The 18,604-nt window shown below is 31.2% G+C and overlaps 2 protein-coding genes, 1 long non-coding RNA gene and 1 other non-coding gene across 9 annotated transcripts in view; 1 reads left to right on the plus strand and 3 right to left on the minus strand.

The window, feature by feature from the left end:
* Positions 1–2,923: 2,923 nt before the first annotated feature.
* Positions 2,924–3,457, minus strand: LOC101504925 (auxin-induced protein 6B-like). Its single transcript, XM_004500700.4, has one exon. The coding sequence runs from the start codon at positions 3,455–3,457 to the stop codon at positions 3,179–3,181; it is 279 nt and encodes a 92-aa protein (XP_004500757.1). The 3' UTR covers positions 2,924–3,178.
* A 1,421-nt stretch (positions 3,458–4,878) lies between these two features.
* Positions 4,879–5,323, plus strand: LOC101505229 (auxin-induced protein X10A-like). Its single transcript, XM_012715983.3, has one exon. It carries the CDS (start codon positions 4,879–4,881, stop codon positions 5,155–5,157), a length of 279 nt encoding a protein of 92 aa, XP_012571437.1. The 3' UTR covers positions 5,158–5,323.
* Positions 5,324–9,518: 4,195 nt separating this feature from the next.
* LOC113786876 (U6 spliceosomal RNA) lies at positions 9,519–9,621 on the minus strand. The gene has a single exon (XR_003473184.1). It is a non-coding gene; the product is annotated as a U6 spliceosomal RNA (small nuclear RNA).
* A 2,779-nt stretch (positions 9,622–12,400) lies between these two features.
* Positions 12,401–18,604, minus strand: part of LOC113786732 (uncharacterized) — a 23,568-nt gene continuing 17,364 nt past the window's right edge. For all 6 annotated transcript variants that reach the window (XR_003473028.2, XR_012163244.1, XR_012163243.1 and 3 more), the window contains 4 exons: positions 18,159–18,322; positions 16,372–16,645; positions 15,603–15,813; positions 12,401–13,606 (listed from right to left, as the gene is read on the minus strand). This is a non-coding gene — a long non-coding RNA (uncharacterized lncRNA). The remainder of the gene's footprint in view (positions 13,607–15,602; positions 15,814–16,371; positions 16,646–18,158; positions 18,323–18,604) is intronic.

Here is an 18,604-nt window from a genome sequence, read left to right on the forward strand (position 1 = left end):
AATTTGACCTTCATTTACGTATAAGGTACAACTAGTAACATATCCTTCATAATTATTACAAGTTTTAAAAGGTTTGTGTGTATGGAAGTTGATAATTGAATTTCATGGGAGTTGGAATGTTTAAATGAACTTTGTTATTGATAGGAGTATAAGGCATATAAGTTTGTGAGCTTAGACTATACATGACAGTTAAGAAACTATTTAGAGTTGGTTGAATGACTTATCAGGCCATTAAATATAGAATACTTGGTTTGTAAAAATACTCCGTCCAATATGTTTCATATTTTCATTCTGGCTACAATCCAAGCAGGATTAAGAAATTGTTGAATAAATGCAACCTGTAGATGGTTTTCAACACAACTCAAATTGGACTGAAATTGTTGATGGTTGTGGTGTCAGCTTAGCTGGGGTTACAGTTCTCATAGTAATGCCTTTGCATACCAATTTTTTTTAAAATTCTTTGATCAATTATTGGTATATATTCCTTTTGCCATTTTCATTTCAATTTGTGCAGTTAACTGTAGGATAACAAAGTTTATATAAGTTTATCCATTAGTAGGGGTCGTGGACGGTGGATGAACTTTTCATATTAACATCTGGATTTCACTTCTACTGACTTTGTGTGCCAATCAAGTTGAAAATCCTTATAGGTTAAAGATAGACTTTATTTGTATATATCATTATTATTACTATTATTTATTGCAATGCTTGTGTTTATGCATGCAATGAAAGAATTTGAAATGAAACAAAAAATAATAGATCAATTCACAAGAGTATGGTTTCATTGATGTTAGGTTCTCATTTCAGATTTCCACTTAATAGGAAACATCAAAATGGACGACAGAAATTTCTGCTATACAAAATTGTCTCAACTAGTCAATCTAAACAGATGAGGGAGAGAGAGGAAGAAAACTGAATTAGGTCTAAGGTATTATTGTAATTTCTTATTTTTAATAAGGGTGTTTTGGTCATGTCACCTATAAAATTTTGTTTTTTGTTTTGGATGGCCACGGTTCTTCTGGTTTTGATGCTTGAGTCTGTGAATGAATAGTGATGGTTGTAAAGGAAGAGATTGTATTTATAGTCTTCAAGAGTTTCTTAAAATCCATTTTGTTGAGAAATGAATGTTAAAAGATGGAGTCCATGAGATGAGAGATCACATTGTCTTTGAATGTCTCTCTAGCAAGGATCAATAATTTCAATAAGAGTGCATATATACCCCACTTTCTGTACGAAGAGTCAAATGAGATGGCTAGCTAAATATTAATGCTTGATTTATGGATACTCATATATTTGTAGACATGTCACATGTTCTCTTAATATTGATAACCTGACTCAATGTCGATATATAGCAACACAAAATTCTATTAATGATGACTTTTAAGTCAAATAATGGCTACAAACCATAAATGTTAGGAAGCAACAGGGAACCTTTATCAAGCGTTAGTCAGTAGTCATTTTGTCCAGAAGATAGTAGTAGTACATGTTTGAATCCCAAGTAGCAGAAATATTGTATTCTGAAAGTTGAGTTATTGATTTCAACAAACCTATATATTTTGTTTTAAATAATTGCAATCTTTTGAAGGTATTCCATATTAAGGGGGACTATTTTTCCAAACTTTAACTTGTTTGATGACTTTTTCTGCATATAAGAATAATTTGTTAGCAGAAAGAACCTTTATTGATGAACATCCGTTAGGCATGAAATGTATTATTCTTTAATTTTTAAACAGAGTTCAAGGGGAACATGTGGAGTTGTATTTATGTTTCATAACTTTTTTCCTGTTTCCTGCAGAGAAGGACTTCAATAAATCCTTTAAATAAAGTCTTCAATAATATTAGACTATTCAAAGTTCTTCATTCAAAATTGAAAATCAGACATAGGTAGGAAAGAGATAAGATATAGAGCCATGAATAAGAGACCAACAAAAGGAAAAGAAAGTGACATGGCCATGTTTGGATGACCTTCCAACTTATAAGAACTTTTCAATTAAGCTTTTGATTCTTAACCAACCGCAAATGTTTTAAATAGTTTAATAGATATGCATTGTTAGTATAAGCTAATTTTAAACGATCATTGAATAAGAATCCTCTATTTTTCATGTCATATCATCAAAATTAAAATGTAATTACAAAAGACCAGTGATGTGACAAAACAATGAAACTACTACTTGATCTCTTCAAATTCACTCGTCATTATTTGCTATGAAAGGTGTTACTAATCAAATTTGCATGACAAAATTTAATTTGCAACAATAAACTTGAACCAATAATAACGATAGGAATCTATGTTTAACATGCTTTATTTTGTTAATTCTTTGATTAGTGAAATATAAAAAATACTCTCTTATGATTAGTGGAGGCTACTAGGAAATCAGAGAAAAGGGTTGTTGTTAATTGTGTGCTTTCTGACAACAACTTTGACAAGTTCATGTGAAGATCACAGAAAGTCCTTGTGATTTTGGTCCAACACCTTTTTCAAACATCACAAGAAAACCCAATTCATAAATTAATTGGGGTCCACACATGGATTTTTCATATTAATACTGTTGATTTCACTTCTATTGACTTTATATGCCACTCAAGTTGAAAATCTTTATTGGTTAAAGAAAGATTTTTATTTGTATATCATTACTAATTACTATTATTTGGCGCAGTGCTTGTGCTTGTGCATGCAACACAAGTATTTGAGATGACACAAAAAACAAACACATCAATTCACAAGAATATAGTTTCATACAGATTAGGTTCTCATCTTGAATTTCCACACAAGTAAAGTAGGGCTGAAATTTGAAATTTGATAAACACAGCCCTTGTCATTAAACTTGGAAATTTTGTGGCCAAGATATTGCTATAAATCATAAGTCAAGCTGCTAGAAAATTCATTTGCTACAAACCAAGGAAACTAGATATTGCTTAATAATTTATTTTTTTTGGAATCGCCAGTTTTGTAATTTATAAACAGAAGCATATAGAAGGCCAATGAATTGTTGAATATATTGTGTCATTATCAGTAAAATAAATAATAACAAATAATCTGTTGCTGAATTTTTCCTTCAGCTGGACAAATCTAACCCATTTCAAATGTAGGGAAAGGAAAAAACTTTACAAATCTAAATGATGATTATTGGTGCAAAATGTCTATGCTAATCTAAGTTAGTCTCCTTCAATGTAAGATTTATAGTCCATTGAAGCGAGAAGTAACATGCAAGAAAACATCTTCTCTGCAAGGAATTGTGAGGCCACCCATTGGATGATCATATCCAAATTCTTCCTCTGCCTGACTCAACAAGTCTTGAAATGAAGGTTGGTTCAAGTAAGACATGGGGATCACAAACCGTTTCATTTTCTCTCCAACATAAACTGCAAGATAGCCTTTTGGCACATTCACAGCTTTGGATGATCCTTGGCTACCTGTAAATGAAGCACGTCTAATGGTAGGTAATCGGAAACCCATTTCAAATGTTTTATAGACCAAGCTGAGTTTCTCAAATTTATAGAAAAATGTATCTAAATTTGTTTGCTTGAGTGATTTGTGAAGTTGTGAAGGAGAACAGTGTATTTATAGTACACAAGAGTTTCTTGAATTCCATTTGCTAGAGAAATGATCGTTAAAATGATGGGTCCCATGAGACAAGAGATCACATGGTGTTGTATTAGTTCAATAAGAGTGCAAACCATAACCACTCAAAATCAAATGAGATATTTTTATGTTAAACTCAATGCTTGTAGAATACCAACTCATTTCTTATCAGACATGCATCAGACATGGCACATGTTTTCTTCATATTGATAACACAACTTAATGTTGATGAATGACCTTATGAGAAATATCGGTCATACACTAATACACTATTTTTGAATTGTGAATATTTGTTGTTCTTAGTTCTTGAATATAGTTGGAAACAATCATACTACAGTTCACAAGAGATCACATGATACTGTCTAGTGGTCTTTCTCAAAGATTGAATTATTACTTAAGACTATGCCAACATGGTGACCATTCAAAAAATGGAAGTGGTATGCACAGATAACATTTGTACAGACATCATTCTTTTCTTTTTATTTATATTGAAAAAAGTTTAGATGAGTTGGATCTCCGAAACTTACAAGAGTCAAGGAAAGTCTCAAGACTCAGAAAACGTATACTATTATGAAAAGCATATTTACACGGTTTAAGAGAGTTAAAATATTGACAAGTTTTGCATGCATGACACCTTTTACACCCCAAATGTTTGGGCTTTTTGGTTGCAATAAAAATATATTCCAAAAAAATCCTTCTTTTGATCCAATCCAACTCCAGAAGCTGTAGTTAAGCAACTTTTTATCATAATCATCAAAGCCTAAGGAAGTATCAGTGGTGAAACAAGCGTTCAAGATCACATGGACTTTTGTAAGCTATAACTTGGTTATTACAAAGGCTAACCATTTATGCTTACAAACCTGTAGGCGGCCTACAAAATTAATTGGGCAAACATAGACAGCAATGTTTGTGGTCAAGTAGATTTCATGGTTTATTGATTGGATTTCAACCAATAATAATAGCTAATAGTTGTCCTATAGAAACAAGGACAATAATAATACTTTGATATGTTTAGAGCTTGTCTGAAACATGTGAAACAGGTCTCATTCACAAGCTTAATCCCTCATTGAAAACCTCCAAGACTGTGTCATGTGATCATTAAAGCGCTATGGCTCCCACTAAACCCCATTGAATAACTCATTCACCATACAATTGGTTTTCAAAGTCTATATATATCCCATCATTGGGTTTACAAGCAACACAAATCATTCTTACCTTGAACCATTAGAATTCAAGTTCACTTCTTTCTTCTACAACTTCTTTAGATCATTATATCGTGAAGAAACAAAATAATAATGGGTTTTCGTTTACCTGGTATTAGACGATCATCATTTAGTGCAAGTCAATCTTCAAGCAAAGAAGTGGAAGTCCCAAAAGGCTATCTTGCTGTTTATGTTGGAGATAAAATGAGGAGGTTCTTGATTCCAGTATCATTCTTGAATGAGCCTTTATTCCAAGAACTGCTTAGCCAAGCTGAGGAGGAGTTCGGTTTCTGCCATCCAATGGGTGGCCTTACAATTCCCTGCAAGGAAGATGTTTTCTTACAAACAGCTTTTCACTTGAATGGTCTATAATTAATTCATACTACAAAATAGTCATCTGAATGATGACATAGCACAATAGGATTGATTAGTTGAGACAACTTTAGTATCAGGATTTTTTTTTATGTTTCCTCTTATGTGGAAATCTGAAATGAGAACTAACTTCAATGAAACCATATTCTTGAGAATTAATCGGTTATTTTTTATGTCATCTTAAATACTTGAATTTCATTTTATAGATATTGTCTATAGTAACTCAAGTTTCGTGATTGAGGATACAAAAAAACTCAAACAAATAAATCTTCAAAGAAAAACCTTTCATTAACCTATAAAAATTTTAAACTTAATTGCCACATGATATAATTTTGGAAGCAATGTCAGTAGAAGTGAAATGAAAATGAAAAAAGGAATATATCAATAATTGATCACATAATAAAAAAGACGTCTGAGTTGCCAATTAATTTGTATGTTGCATTTTTCTTGAGACAGACCAAAATCACAAGGACTTCCCGAGCTCTTCACAAGGACTTGTCTTTAAAGTTGTTGTCAGAAAGCTACTGCAACCTTGTATGGATAGACTACTACCACATTGTAGATCAAACTGTAAAATCTGGCAGTTATATCAATTAGAGAAATGAGAAGGACCAGACTATGAAATTTGGTTCCACAATTGAGCCAAACATTAACTAAAACAGTTAAATTTAAGAATGTCATCCCTGTAGCAAAAGTAAAAAATACATTTACCAAAATAAGTTCAAATAGTAAGTAGATGATTGAATCTCACCAGAGTTGGAATATTTGGAGGGGCTTTCTTCTTATTTATTAGCTTATTTGCTCTGTGTAGATGAAGAAGCATAAAGCATGTAATAAGTTTGAGCTTTGATACAAGATAGCTAATCAACTATAAGAGTTTGGATGAATGTAATATTAGGCCAGTAAATGTAGAATAACTGGTTTGATAATAATAAGATTTTTCTTCATAATTTCTTTATTTTCCCCAAGGAATGTCCAGTTTTGTAATTTATAAACAGAAGCATATAGGAGCCATTGAGTTATGAATATATTGTGTTATTAGAATTAGAATAAATAATAACAAATAATCTGTTCCTGAATTTGTCATTCAGAGGGACAATTCTAACACATTCCGAAGATAGGGAAAGGAAAAAACTTTACAAATCTAAATGACTATTGTACAAAATGTCTATGCTAATCTAAGTTAGTCTCCTTCATTGTAAGAATTATAGCCAATTGAAGCAAGAAGTAATATTCGAGAACGCATCTTTTATGCAAGGAATTGTGAGGCCACCCATTGGATGATGTTAAACTCAATGCTTGTACAATGCCTACTCCTTTTTATTAAGACATGGCCCATGTTCTCTTGATATTAATATTTAATAACACAATTTAATGTTGATGAATGACCCGAAGAATTATGAGAAATATCAGTCAAACACCAACACGCTATTCATTAATTGTGAATATTTATTGTTCTTGACTTAGTTCTTCAAGGGTATAGTTGGAGACAATCAGACTATGGTTCACATGATGCTGTCTATAAGTTTTTCTCAAAAAGATTGAATGATTGCTTTAGACTTGAGAGAGTAATTAAATGTATTCCTACATTAAGAAGTTGTGCTAACATGGTGACCATTTAGAACTTGAAAGTGTTGTGCACAGGTATGAAAACCTACAAAGACTGCCATGTGATCATTAATGAGCCATGTCTCTCACTATACCCCATCAAACAACATCTAATTAGTTTTCGAAGTCTACATATACCCATCTTACAATTCCTTGCACGGAAGATGTGTTCTTACAAACAGCTTCTCGCTTGAATGGCTTCTAATTAACTCATACTACCAAAAGGTCATATGAATGATAACATAGCACAGTAGGATTTACTAGTTGAGACAAATTTTGTACATCAGGAATTTCTTTTGTTCATTTTGATGTTTCCTCTTAAGTGAAAAAATCTGAAATGAGAACATAACTTCAATGACACCATATTCTTGGGAATTTATATGTTGTTTTTCTGTCATTTCAAATACTTGCATTGCATGCACAAACACAAGCCATGCGCACCAATTTTATGGATACTGTCTGTTACATACTAGTAGACATGGTAAGGCAAAACTGGTATATATATTACGAGGCCAGACAACAAAACTCAGAAAAAAATTAATATTTAATAAAAATAATAATTTAACCTATAAAGATTTTAAACTTGATTGGCACATGATAGAATTTTGGGAGCAAGTCAGTAGAAGTGAAATGAAAATGAAGAAAGGAATATACCAATAATTGACCACATAATAAAACCACATCTTGTTCATCAATTAAATTGTGAGTTGGATTTTTTTTGTGATGTTTGAAGAAGGTGGTGGAGACCACAATCACAAGGACTTCCAGTGCTCTTCACATGGATTTGTTGTCAAAGTTGTTGTCAGAAAGCGCACAATTAGCGGCAACGCTTTACTCTGAGTTCTAGCAGCCCCCTCTCCACTATTCATAAAGGTGTAAGTTACGGGTATTTTCTCAATCAAAAAACAATCATAAACTCCCTGCACACGGTATCCTCTCTTATCAAATATATACTTTTAGTAAAGAGAGTGACTAGACAATAAAAATTACAGTTCACATGTTTCAAGGGCTGAACTCCATATGACTAAACAGTCTTCACAGAGCATGTATTAATATTATAGACAGACAACTAAATTAATTAGCGCCTAAAACAGAAGCTAAACCTATCAGCCAATAGAGTTCAGGTTTGACAATTCTTGACCCAATTATGAAAAGTACTCCATTGCCGGTTCCCTGGGTCCAAACATAATCTACAAACAGAATAGCAGTAAGACATGATTTTCAAGTATCAAATAGTCACCTGAGTTGGAAATTTGAAAGTCCCTAAAAGTTAATCCAAACTAGCCCATGATCTCTTGTTAACAGAGTCATGAATTAAGGTTCTACTAGCTAATTATTCTTGTATGCAGAAAACAAATCATCGAACAACCTTTATCAACACAAGTTAATGTTTTAAGGTATGTATGGTTCACTTGATAACCTTGCACAGAAGATGTTTTCCTGCATATTACTTCTTGCTTCAATGTGCTATAAGTCTAAAACTGCAAGAGATTGACATAGATTAATAGTGACATTTTGTACAATAGGCATCTTTTACACATGTAAATATTTTCTTTTTCCCTTAGTTGGGAATGGGTCAAAATTGTTCATCTGAATGACATACTTAGTAACATTATTTCATTCTCTTGTTTATTTGTCTAATCATAATGACACAGTGCTTCAACAACTCGAATGCCTCTTTGTTGCTATATTTATGAATTACTAAACTGGTATTCCGTGGAAAAAGGAAACTAAGAAGCAATGTTCATATTTTCCGGTTTACTAATTATTACTAATTTCACTAACTTAATACTAGTTTATAGGAAATGATTTTTCTTACATCATTAACCTACGATTATCTATGTCTGTAGATTTTCTTGCGTTCTACGAAAGACTATATATATAATAAATTTACAGTCTTTGAGATAAGTAAAATGTTTGGCTCAATCGTGGGACAAGAGTTCATGGATATTGTAACAAAAGTTGATCCTTCTCTTTTCTCCAACTGCATATGTCAAGCCAGATTTTATGGTGAGATTCAAGTTCAACGATGTGATCTTGTGCACATCTGCCATATTAAAAGTAGGGAATTATGTATGCTATGAAACTATTACCTTCTATAAAGACTATCACCGATTAAGAATTCTGAATTATGAGCCGAGAGCATGAGCAATGTAACGTTCTCTGCAGTCTCTCTTAGCTGAATCAATGACGAATGAATAAATAGAATCTATTTACAGTAAAATTATAACTGAATAACAAAATGTAATAATCTATTCAAAAAGAGATTTTAAGATTTCAGTTTTCATATTGCAGGATTAATATTTGGTTCAAAATGTTGACATTGAAAAAGTTAATTAACCAATATTATACAAACACAATTTGGCATTCTATTATTTGATGTTTTCTCTATCATGGACTCATCAGAAAATTGAATTCAAAGCTAAAATATGGTAAACCATTTTAATAGACAATGCATAATAATGATTGAATAAAATTTTGTATATGCAAGAATTTACCTATATACAGCTAAGCAAACCACTCACTTAAGAAATCAGTTGTGTCCTCAGAAATTATTTAACTTTGCAATGTAAAGGAGACACCCCCAATTTTAAAACCCTAGACGCTGAAAGGAATGCAGAACCAAAACGCGAAATCAAAGAGAAAAGGAACGGGAAACAGTAGTTGGACAAGGGAAAACGAAATGCAGAAAAAGGAAACAAATGTGGAAGTAGAAAACGAGAGAAAGAAAATGAAGGGAAAAAAAATCTCAAAAAAATTTAGACCATTTCTCGATTTGTGCGTGTCATCCTTGCGCAGGGGCCATGCTAATCTTCTCTGTATCGTTCCAATTTTATCGGATGTCCCCGAAGGGACAAACCTAATGATTAACATGGGTTATATAAAGACGAAAAAAATGATAGATGATTCGGTGTGGGACTAATTGCAAGCAAACCTAACATGCAAATGCTAATTCTCAACACTCACTTTACTGGAAGCAAGCGACGAAGATGCATTTCCCTCTCCTTCTCAGTGAGTTGAGTTTCAGATAAAACAACCAAAGAAGTTCACACTCAAACCATGCGAATACAACGTTAGATAATACTCATATTTTTATTTTAGTTTAAATTCGCTGTACATAGCCCTTTTTTTTCAATCAAATATTATATTTACACAATTTTAATTTGGTTCAATTGAAGTTTTAATGATACTATTATTACCAATTCAGTTCATGGGTTCTCTTATTTTTTTTTTAAGTTTAATTGCAGTTTTACTTCTTCTATGTTGAATCATAAAAATAGTTCTTTCATTTTATTTCACTTTAGTTTCGATCTTCAAACAAAATTTTAGTTCAAAACTTATTGCACTGTCGTCTTTTTGCGCTTATTTAAGTCACACAATGCCTCAAGATTTCATGATGCAACAATTTTATCTAAAATCTATGATCATAAATTGTGTGATGTGACTTAAAAAAATGACATTTCATCAACTTTTTGGACCAAACTAAAACTGATGAGAAATAAAATAGAAGACTACTTTTTGTGATTCAGCTAACACCTATAAAAATAGAATAAAACACCATAAAATTTTAATTTTAAATTTAATTATATAAATTGATAATAATAAATAATTTAAAACTATAATTAATTTTAATCCTTTTTTAATATTCTTGATGGCTTTTCATACCTATGTCAGCTCAATTTAAAAAAATTGCATTTCATAGTGATAGGATCCCCCGATTGAAATCTCGTATTTTTCATAACTTTGTTTCTATTTTCTTCTTAATTAAATTTTTTCATTTGTGCTAAAATAATAAAAAAAAATTATCTCATTTAAAATATATTTATTATTTTATTTAATCACGAGTTTTCTCCTAAAATATATTAGAGTCACATATAAAAAATAGATGATCTATTTTGATGACTTTGTACATATATCCGGTCATAATGAATAAGTAATCAGTTAAAAATAAAACAATCTAAAATTAAAAGTTGGATACTTCTAAACTTTGAAGAGCTATACACTTCTAAATATTTCTTGATGAAAATATATTTAATTTCTAATATAAAAAAGAAAACATATCATTCAAACATTCTTTCTATGCAACAAATCAAATAATCTTCACCAAAAAAAAAAAATTCAAGAATATGACAATGTCTTGAAAGTATATAATCTTAAAAAAAACTTATCCTTTTTGTAAAAAGTACAAATAATATAATAATATTTTTACCATGATATTACTATGTTACATTTTCATTATACCATCTTAAATTATACAGTTATTAACTTATTTAAATATTAAATATATAAAATATTTAAGCATATATGTTGGTTATTTGAGAGTTTTTGACAAGAAACTAGAAAATATTAATTCACTACATTTTTCGAGAAAATAACTCTTGTACCAACGTCCTACTTGAGATGAGAGCTAATGATATTATCTTTTGGTTGTTTTCCATGAATTCCTACTGGCTAATGGCTATCGAGCATGTTCTCGATATTACTAATTGATATACATGATATCTTATCATATGTTTGAAATGACAAAATAACCCTAACTATAAAAACTAATAAATAATTATTTTATTTTAATTAATTATTTATTTATTTTATTTAATAAACTTATTTATTTAAATAATTATCAGTAATATAATAATCTTTTAATATTATTATTATGCTACATTTTCATGATATTGTCTTAAAATTGTATAATTATCAACTACTTTTTAGTTCAAATGTTGATTTTTTTTATATAATACTTGTCTTTTATTTTATTTTTAACTTTTTAACAAATGTCAAACGACACTTAATAGAGTAATCCTTATTAAAATTACATAATAGTAAAAATTATATTTTAATTTTTTTATTATTTTATTCTTTATCTGATTCACGTTAACCACTAAACTAATCTTATATTTAATGTATAATTTTCAACTTAGTTTAAATATTTAAGAATATTAACTTTTAAAGATCCGAGGATATATATATTTTTAAAGATACATGTATGATACCGACATAAAATATACTTATAATTTAATTAGACCGTAAAAAACAAGAACAATCCTTAAGAGTGGTCTATTACTATATAGACATTTCATTCATCTCTAAAGTTTGGTAAGAATGTTACATACCTAAACTATTTTAACTTGATATGTAACTTATGTGTGACTATGGGAGCATAAAAGAACGCAATTTGGTGACTCAATTCAACTCTAATTATCGAATTTAAATTTGACGATAATGTTTCACGGTAAAATAGGATTAAATATAATTTCATTTTATGATTTAATATCAGTTTAGTAAAATAGGATATGGTTTGACTTGAGTCACTCAATAAATTTTATATTTTTATTAATTTGAAAACATATGCTATACTTGAAGTGTTATATTATTTGTTTAGAAATATCTTAATATTATAATAGAATTTTTTAAGCTAAAAATTTATTTAAAAGAAAAGAAAAACAAAAACTGGAGAACTAATATTATAATAGATTGAAAGAACAAAGTCTATAAAAAAGGTTTTATCAAGTTCAAAGCTAAAAAATGACTTCTGGTATAAGTGTAAAAATTGTTGTCTATCAAACTTGACTTGAATGAATCAATTTTATAATATACAAGATTTCAAACCAAGAAAACAAAGCACCACTGATATAGCTTTTCACTATCTAGTTATCTAGCTTCAAAATGCTATTAGCAACTAAATTTAGAAGTTGATTACATGTCTGTATCTCTTATATACATTCTTATATGCACAAAACAAATCATCAAAGAACCTTATATTCTAGGCAAAGCAGTTGTTGCTAGACTTACTACAAAAGGATATAATTATTTAAAACCTAAAATATATACATTTATGATTTGCAGTCAACTAGCCACTATCAACCTCAGAATTCACAAAGATTTTTGGTAGTGTGTCAACATTGAAACGCATTATCAATAAGACGAGAACATGTGTCGTGTCTATTTCATGTCTACAAAAAGAATGAGTATCCATAAATCAAGCATTAAGTTTAAGCTAGCCATCTCATTTGACTTCCTTGATAGAGAGACATCCAAGACAATACCATATGATTTCTCATCTCATGGACCCCATTCTTTAACAATCATTTCTCAACAAAATGGATTTCAATAAACTTTTGAAGACTATAAATACACTACTTTCCTTCAAAGAAATCACAAGTCATTCACATACACTCATACACCTTTCTTGAATTTGAGAGCTTAAGTTTATTCTTTGAAACATTTGAAATGGGCTTCCATTTATCTGCTGCTATTAGACGGGCTTCATTTAGCAGTAGCCAAACATCATCAAAAGTAGCAAATGTGTCAAAGGGCTATCTTGCCGTGTATGTTGGAGAGGAAATGAAGCGGTTTATTATCCCTATGTCATACTTGAACCAACCTTCATTTCAAGACTTGCTGAGTCAAGCAGAGGAAGAATTCGGGTATGAGCATCCAATGGGTGGCCTCACAATTCCTTGCAGAGAAGATGTTTTCTTACATATTACTTCAAGCTTCAATATGCTATAAATCTAAAACTGCAGAAGACTGACATAGATTAGTAGTGAAAATTTGTACAATAGGCAATGTTTATGCTTGTAAATATTTTTCCTTTTTCCTTTATAAGGAATTAGTGAAAATTGTTCATCTAAATGACATACTCATTATCAATATTTTACTCTTTTTACCTTTCTATAATCATAATGATACAATGTTTCAACAAAGACTGACTGTGTGTTCTTTTATATATTGATGAATTACCAAACTGGTGATTCCTCTGAAAAAGAACCTTAGAAATTACTTTTGGTTTCCCAGAATTCATGTATATTGTAACAAAATTTGATTCTTCTCTTTTCTCCAACTGCATATATCAAGCCAGATCTTATGGTGAGATTCAAGTTCTACAACATGGCTGCACTCTCTCATTATGAATGTATATTGAGCAGATCGGTCACATTAAAAGTAGGAAACAACTATGTATGCTATGAAACTTTTAACTTCTTAAAAATGTCTCTATGCACAGATCAAGAATATCACTGATTAAGAGTTCTGAATAATGAACTGAGAGCATGAGCAATGTTCTCTGCAATCTCTCTTAGTTGAATCTATGGATGAATGAAAATAATATATTTCAAATAAAGCTAAAATCAGAATATGTATTAACTGAAATGATTAACAAATTGTAATTCTAATCAACTTAACTAACTCAACTAATAACATCAGAGTTGTTGTGATTAGACAACTTCTCATGAGGACGTTTGACTGTCCTGCAACTTACATTCAGTTGATTAGACAACTTCTCATGAGGCCGCCTAACAGACAAAACAAACATTTAACTGTCCTGCAACTTACATTCAGTTGATAGATAGCCAATGTTCTTTTTTTCTTTTTTCAAGGCATGGATATACATTGATAGAAACTTTTTATAGATGTGTGAGCAAATAGTACTAGATAAATAGAAATAATTAGAGAATATGGAGAAAAAGAATATGCAGAGATACAAGGGAGATAATTCCCTTACAAGGGTGGACCCTTTACAACTAAATTTCTCAGATCTCTAACAAGTGTTTTGCTAACTTCACTGAGCATTGCACCTGACAATCTGGCACCAGAATTTTTCAGCTGATGATATTGAAAGAGAAAGTCAAAACCAAGCCATAATGTTCAACTACCAATGTGAAAAGATTAAGATGAAAATTCAATGTGGGGTCCCTGTTAATGTGTGTGGCAGTATTTGTTTCCATAAGGCAAAACTTGCTTATTTGTCAACCTACGTTTCCCTGAATATATTGAAGTCAAAATGAAGAAATGGATTTGCTAATAATTGATCTCAGTTTACAACACGCTTTGGTCACAAATTGTTAATTATATTCATAATGTTTGCAAGAGTTGGACTTTGATGAAAACTTAAATCACAAGGACTCCCTATGCCCTTCACATGGACCTGCCGTCTACCAAGAACAAAATAGTTTTGAGAAAATATATTATTAATTTTGAATAGTCTTATAATAGGCAGTATTCTACCCACTCAAAGTTGCAATAGCTTCGACGTAGATTCCATTGTTTATTGATTGTACTATAAGTGCTAAAAGCTTTGCTCAACATGCAGTTGATGGGAAACTCTTAAAAGACAAATTCGGAACATGCATGCATTGGTACCATTAATTATATCTCGTGTTTTTTTTTTGGGTTCGTTCCCATTTTTTTCACTTTTGGTTTCTAATCATTTTAGTTGTCCTAATTAGTGACAAGTTTGAATGATGCATCCAAAATACTGTCCTAATTAGTGATTAGTCAAATGTTTGACTCAAGTACTAAGCGGCCATAGCTAATTAATAATTGTATACTGTAACAAAATTTAATGGTCCTTCTCTTTTGTCCAATTACATGTATTAGCAAAATTTTACAGTTAGATTGAAGTTCAAAATTGTGGCAGGAATTTATCAATAACAACAGCTTCCAAGTAGATTTCATGGTTTATTGATTGGATTCCAACCAGTAATAATAGCTACAAGTTATCCTATAGAAACAAGGACAATAATAATACTTGATAAGCTTAGATCTTGTCTGAATCTTGTGAAGCAGGTCTCTTTCAGAAGGCTAATTCTCAGTGAAAACTTCCAAGACAGTGCCATGTGATAATTAATGAGCCTTGTCCCTCACTAAACCCCATTGAATAACTCATCCACCATACAATTGGTTCCCAAAATCTATATATATACCCATCATTGGGTTTACAAGCAACACATATCATTCTTACCTTGAAGCATAAGAATTCAAGTTCAATTCTTTCTTCTACTACTTCTTTCACATCATTTTGTTGAAAAGAAATAAAACAAGAATGGGTTTTCGCTTACCTAGTATTAGACGATCATCATTTAGTGCAAGCCAAGCATCTATCAAGGAAACAGAAGTCCCAAAAGGCTACCTTGCGGTATATGTTGGAGAGGAAATTAAGAGGTTCTTGATTCCAGTTTCATTCTTGAACCAACCTTCATTTCAAGAATTGTTGAGCCAAGCTGAAGAGGAGTTCGGTTACTGTCATCCAATGGGTGGCCTCACAATTCCCTGCAAGGAAGATGTCTTCTTACAAACAACTTCTCAATTGAACAAATTGTAACTAATTCATACTGCAAAAAAGTCGTATGAACGATAACATAACACAATAGGATTGACTAGTTGAGACAACTTTTGTATATCAGGACTTTTTTTTTCTATTTTTTATGTTTCCTCTTAAGTGGAAATCTGAAATGAGAACCTTGCAAAACTATATTCTTGCAAATTTATTTGTTATTTTATTTTCATCTCAAAAACTTGCATTTTATGCACAAACACAAGCCATGCACCAGGGGAATATTATAATAACACTCTTATTGAACTTGTTGATCCTTAATATAAAGAGACATCCAGGAAAATACTATATGATCTCCAATCTCATGGACCCCATTCTTTAACAATTACTTCTCAAAAAAATTGGATTTCAATAAACTCTTGAAGACTATAAATACGCTATTTTCCTTCATAGAAACCACAAGTCATTCGCAAGATCAAAAGATACATACAGTTTTCTTGAATTTGAGAGCTTTACTTTGTTCTTTGACACATTTAAAATGGGCTTTCGTTTACCTGCTGCTATTAGACGGGCTTCATTTAACAGTAGCCAAACACCATCAAAAATCGCAAATGTACCAAAATGGTATCTTGCAGTGTACGTTGGAGAGGAAATGAAGCGGTTTGTGATCTCCATGTCATACTTGAACCAACCTTCATTCCAAGATTTGTTGAGTCAAGCAGAGGAAGAATTCGGATATGATCATCCAATGGGTGGCCTCACAATGTCTTGCGCAGAAAATGTTTTCTTGCATATTACTTTTCACTTCAATGGGCTATAAATCTAAAACTGCAGAAGAATGGAATAATAGTGACATTTTGTACAATAGGCAACATTTATACTTGTAAATATTTTCCTTTTCAATTATTGGGTATGATTGAACATACTCAATAACATTAATTTACTCTCTTTTATATTTTTTAATCATAATGGCACAATGTTTCAACAACTCAACTGGCTCTGTTCTTATATTCATGAATTACTAAACTGGTGATTCCTTGAAAAAAAAAAGTAACTAAGAAGCAATTTTTAGTTTTCCCTGCTTACTAATTATAACTAAAAGGAACGCGCTAGTGCTGCAAGTAAGAATCAAGCTGGGTTTTTCTCTTGAATTTCACTGACCTACTAGTATATAGCAAAAGGTTTTTCTTACAGCATTCACATGAGTATCCATGTCTATAGATTTTCTTGCGGTTTAACAGAAAACTACATAGTTTTAATTTTTTACTGTCATGGTGATTAGTTAAATGTTTGGCTCAATCGTTGGACTAAAGTTCATGGATATTGTAACAAAATTTGATTCTTCTCTTTTCTCTAACTGTAATTTATTAACTGTAATTTATCAACTGTAATTTATCAAGCCATATTTTATGGTGAGATTCAAGTTCAACAATGTGGCGGCACTCTCACATTATAATTGTATCTTTAGAACATTTACCACATGAATAGCAAGCCACTATGTATGCGATGAATCTATTAACTTCGTAAACAGGTCTCTATGCACAGATCAAGACCATCACCAATTAAAAACTCAAAATTATCAACTGCGAGCATGAGTAATGTTCTCTGCAATCTCTCTTAGCTGAATCGATGATGAATGAATGAAAAGAATCTACTTACAATGAAACTTACATCATAATATATGTTAACTGAGTAACAAATTGTAATACACCCCTCAAGTTGGGAAATAGTTTTTTTTTTCCTTTGCAAATGGGAGATATATGTTAAACAAACCCAAATTGGAACTCAGAGTTTGAAACTGGTGCTGGGGAAAGGTTTTGGAAGAGAAAGTCAAAACCAGGCCATAATGTTCAACTATCAACAACGTGAAAGGATTAAGATGAAAATTCAATGTGGCGTGCCAATTAATTCAAAATTTGCATATTCATCAACCAGCCTACGTTTGAAGTCAAAATGAAGAAATGCATATGCTAATAATTTATCACAGTCTAAAACACGTTTTGATCACAGATTATTAATTATATTCATAATGTTTGCAAGCGTTGGACTGTGATGAAGACTTTTATGTAATCCTCAATGAAAGTCTTCAAGATAGTGCCATGTGATCATTAATGAGCTCTGTCTCTCTCTAAATTCCGTTAAATAACCCATTCACCATCCACTTCGGTAGTGAATGGTTTCCTTCCACTGTCTATATGTAACTGTCATTGAGTTTACAAGCAACATGAAACATTTCTATATTGAAGCATCAGAATTCAAGTTAACTACTTTCTTCTACTACTTTTTTGAGATTATTCTGTCAGTGCCTAAAGAAACAAAACAAAGATGGGTTTTCGCTTACCTGGTTTTAGACGGTTATCATATGGTGCAAGTCAAGCATCTACCAAGGAAATGGATGTCCAAAAAGGCTATCTCCTACATAAACATCAAGATGACCCTTTGCAACATAAGTGCACCTTCGAAGACCAGGCAAACGAAATCCCATTGCAGAAAAAGAGACTTGGCCTGGAAATATTGATGTTTATGTATGTTTAATATTAATAATAAACTAATATTAAACATACATAAACGGTTAGAAAGTAATCTTGATTGTGCTTGTGTAACATAAAGTTAAACTCCGACTGATGTCTAATGTGCCATTAACATTAACAAAGGCGAACATGCGCCATGTCTGAAGCATGTCTTAAAAAACGTGAGTTGGCATCGAGCAAGCATTGAGTTTACCTTGTGCTTATCTAATTTGGTACTCTATCATCTTTTCATTCAAAGGGTGGGGTTTGCACTCTT

This window comes from Cicer arietinum, chromosome 5 (assembly GCF_000331145.2).
Source record: "Cicer arietinum cultivar CDC Frontier isolate Library 1 chromosome 5, Cicar.CDCFrontier_v2.0, whole genome shotgun sequence".
NCBI classification, from domain to species: Eukaryota; Viridiplantae; Streptophyta; class Magnoliopsida; order Fabales; family Fabaceae; genus Cicer; species Cicer arietinum.

Excerpts from the sequence above, each read along its gene's own strand:
- LOC101505229 (XM_012715983.3), top strand. The coding sequence starts at position 4,879 with ATGGGTTTTCGTTTACCTGGTATTAGACGATCATCATTTAGTGCAAGT.
- LOC101504925 (XM_004500700.4), bottom strand. The coding sequence starts at position 3,457 with ATGGGTTTCCGATTACCTACCATTAGACGTGCTTCATTTACAGGTAGC.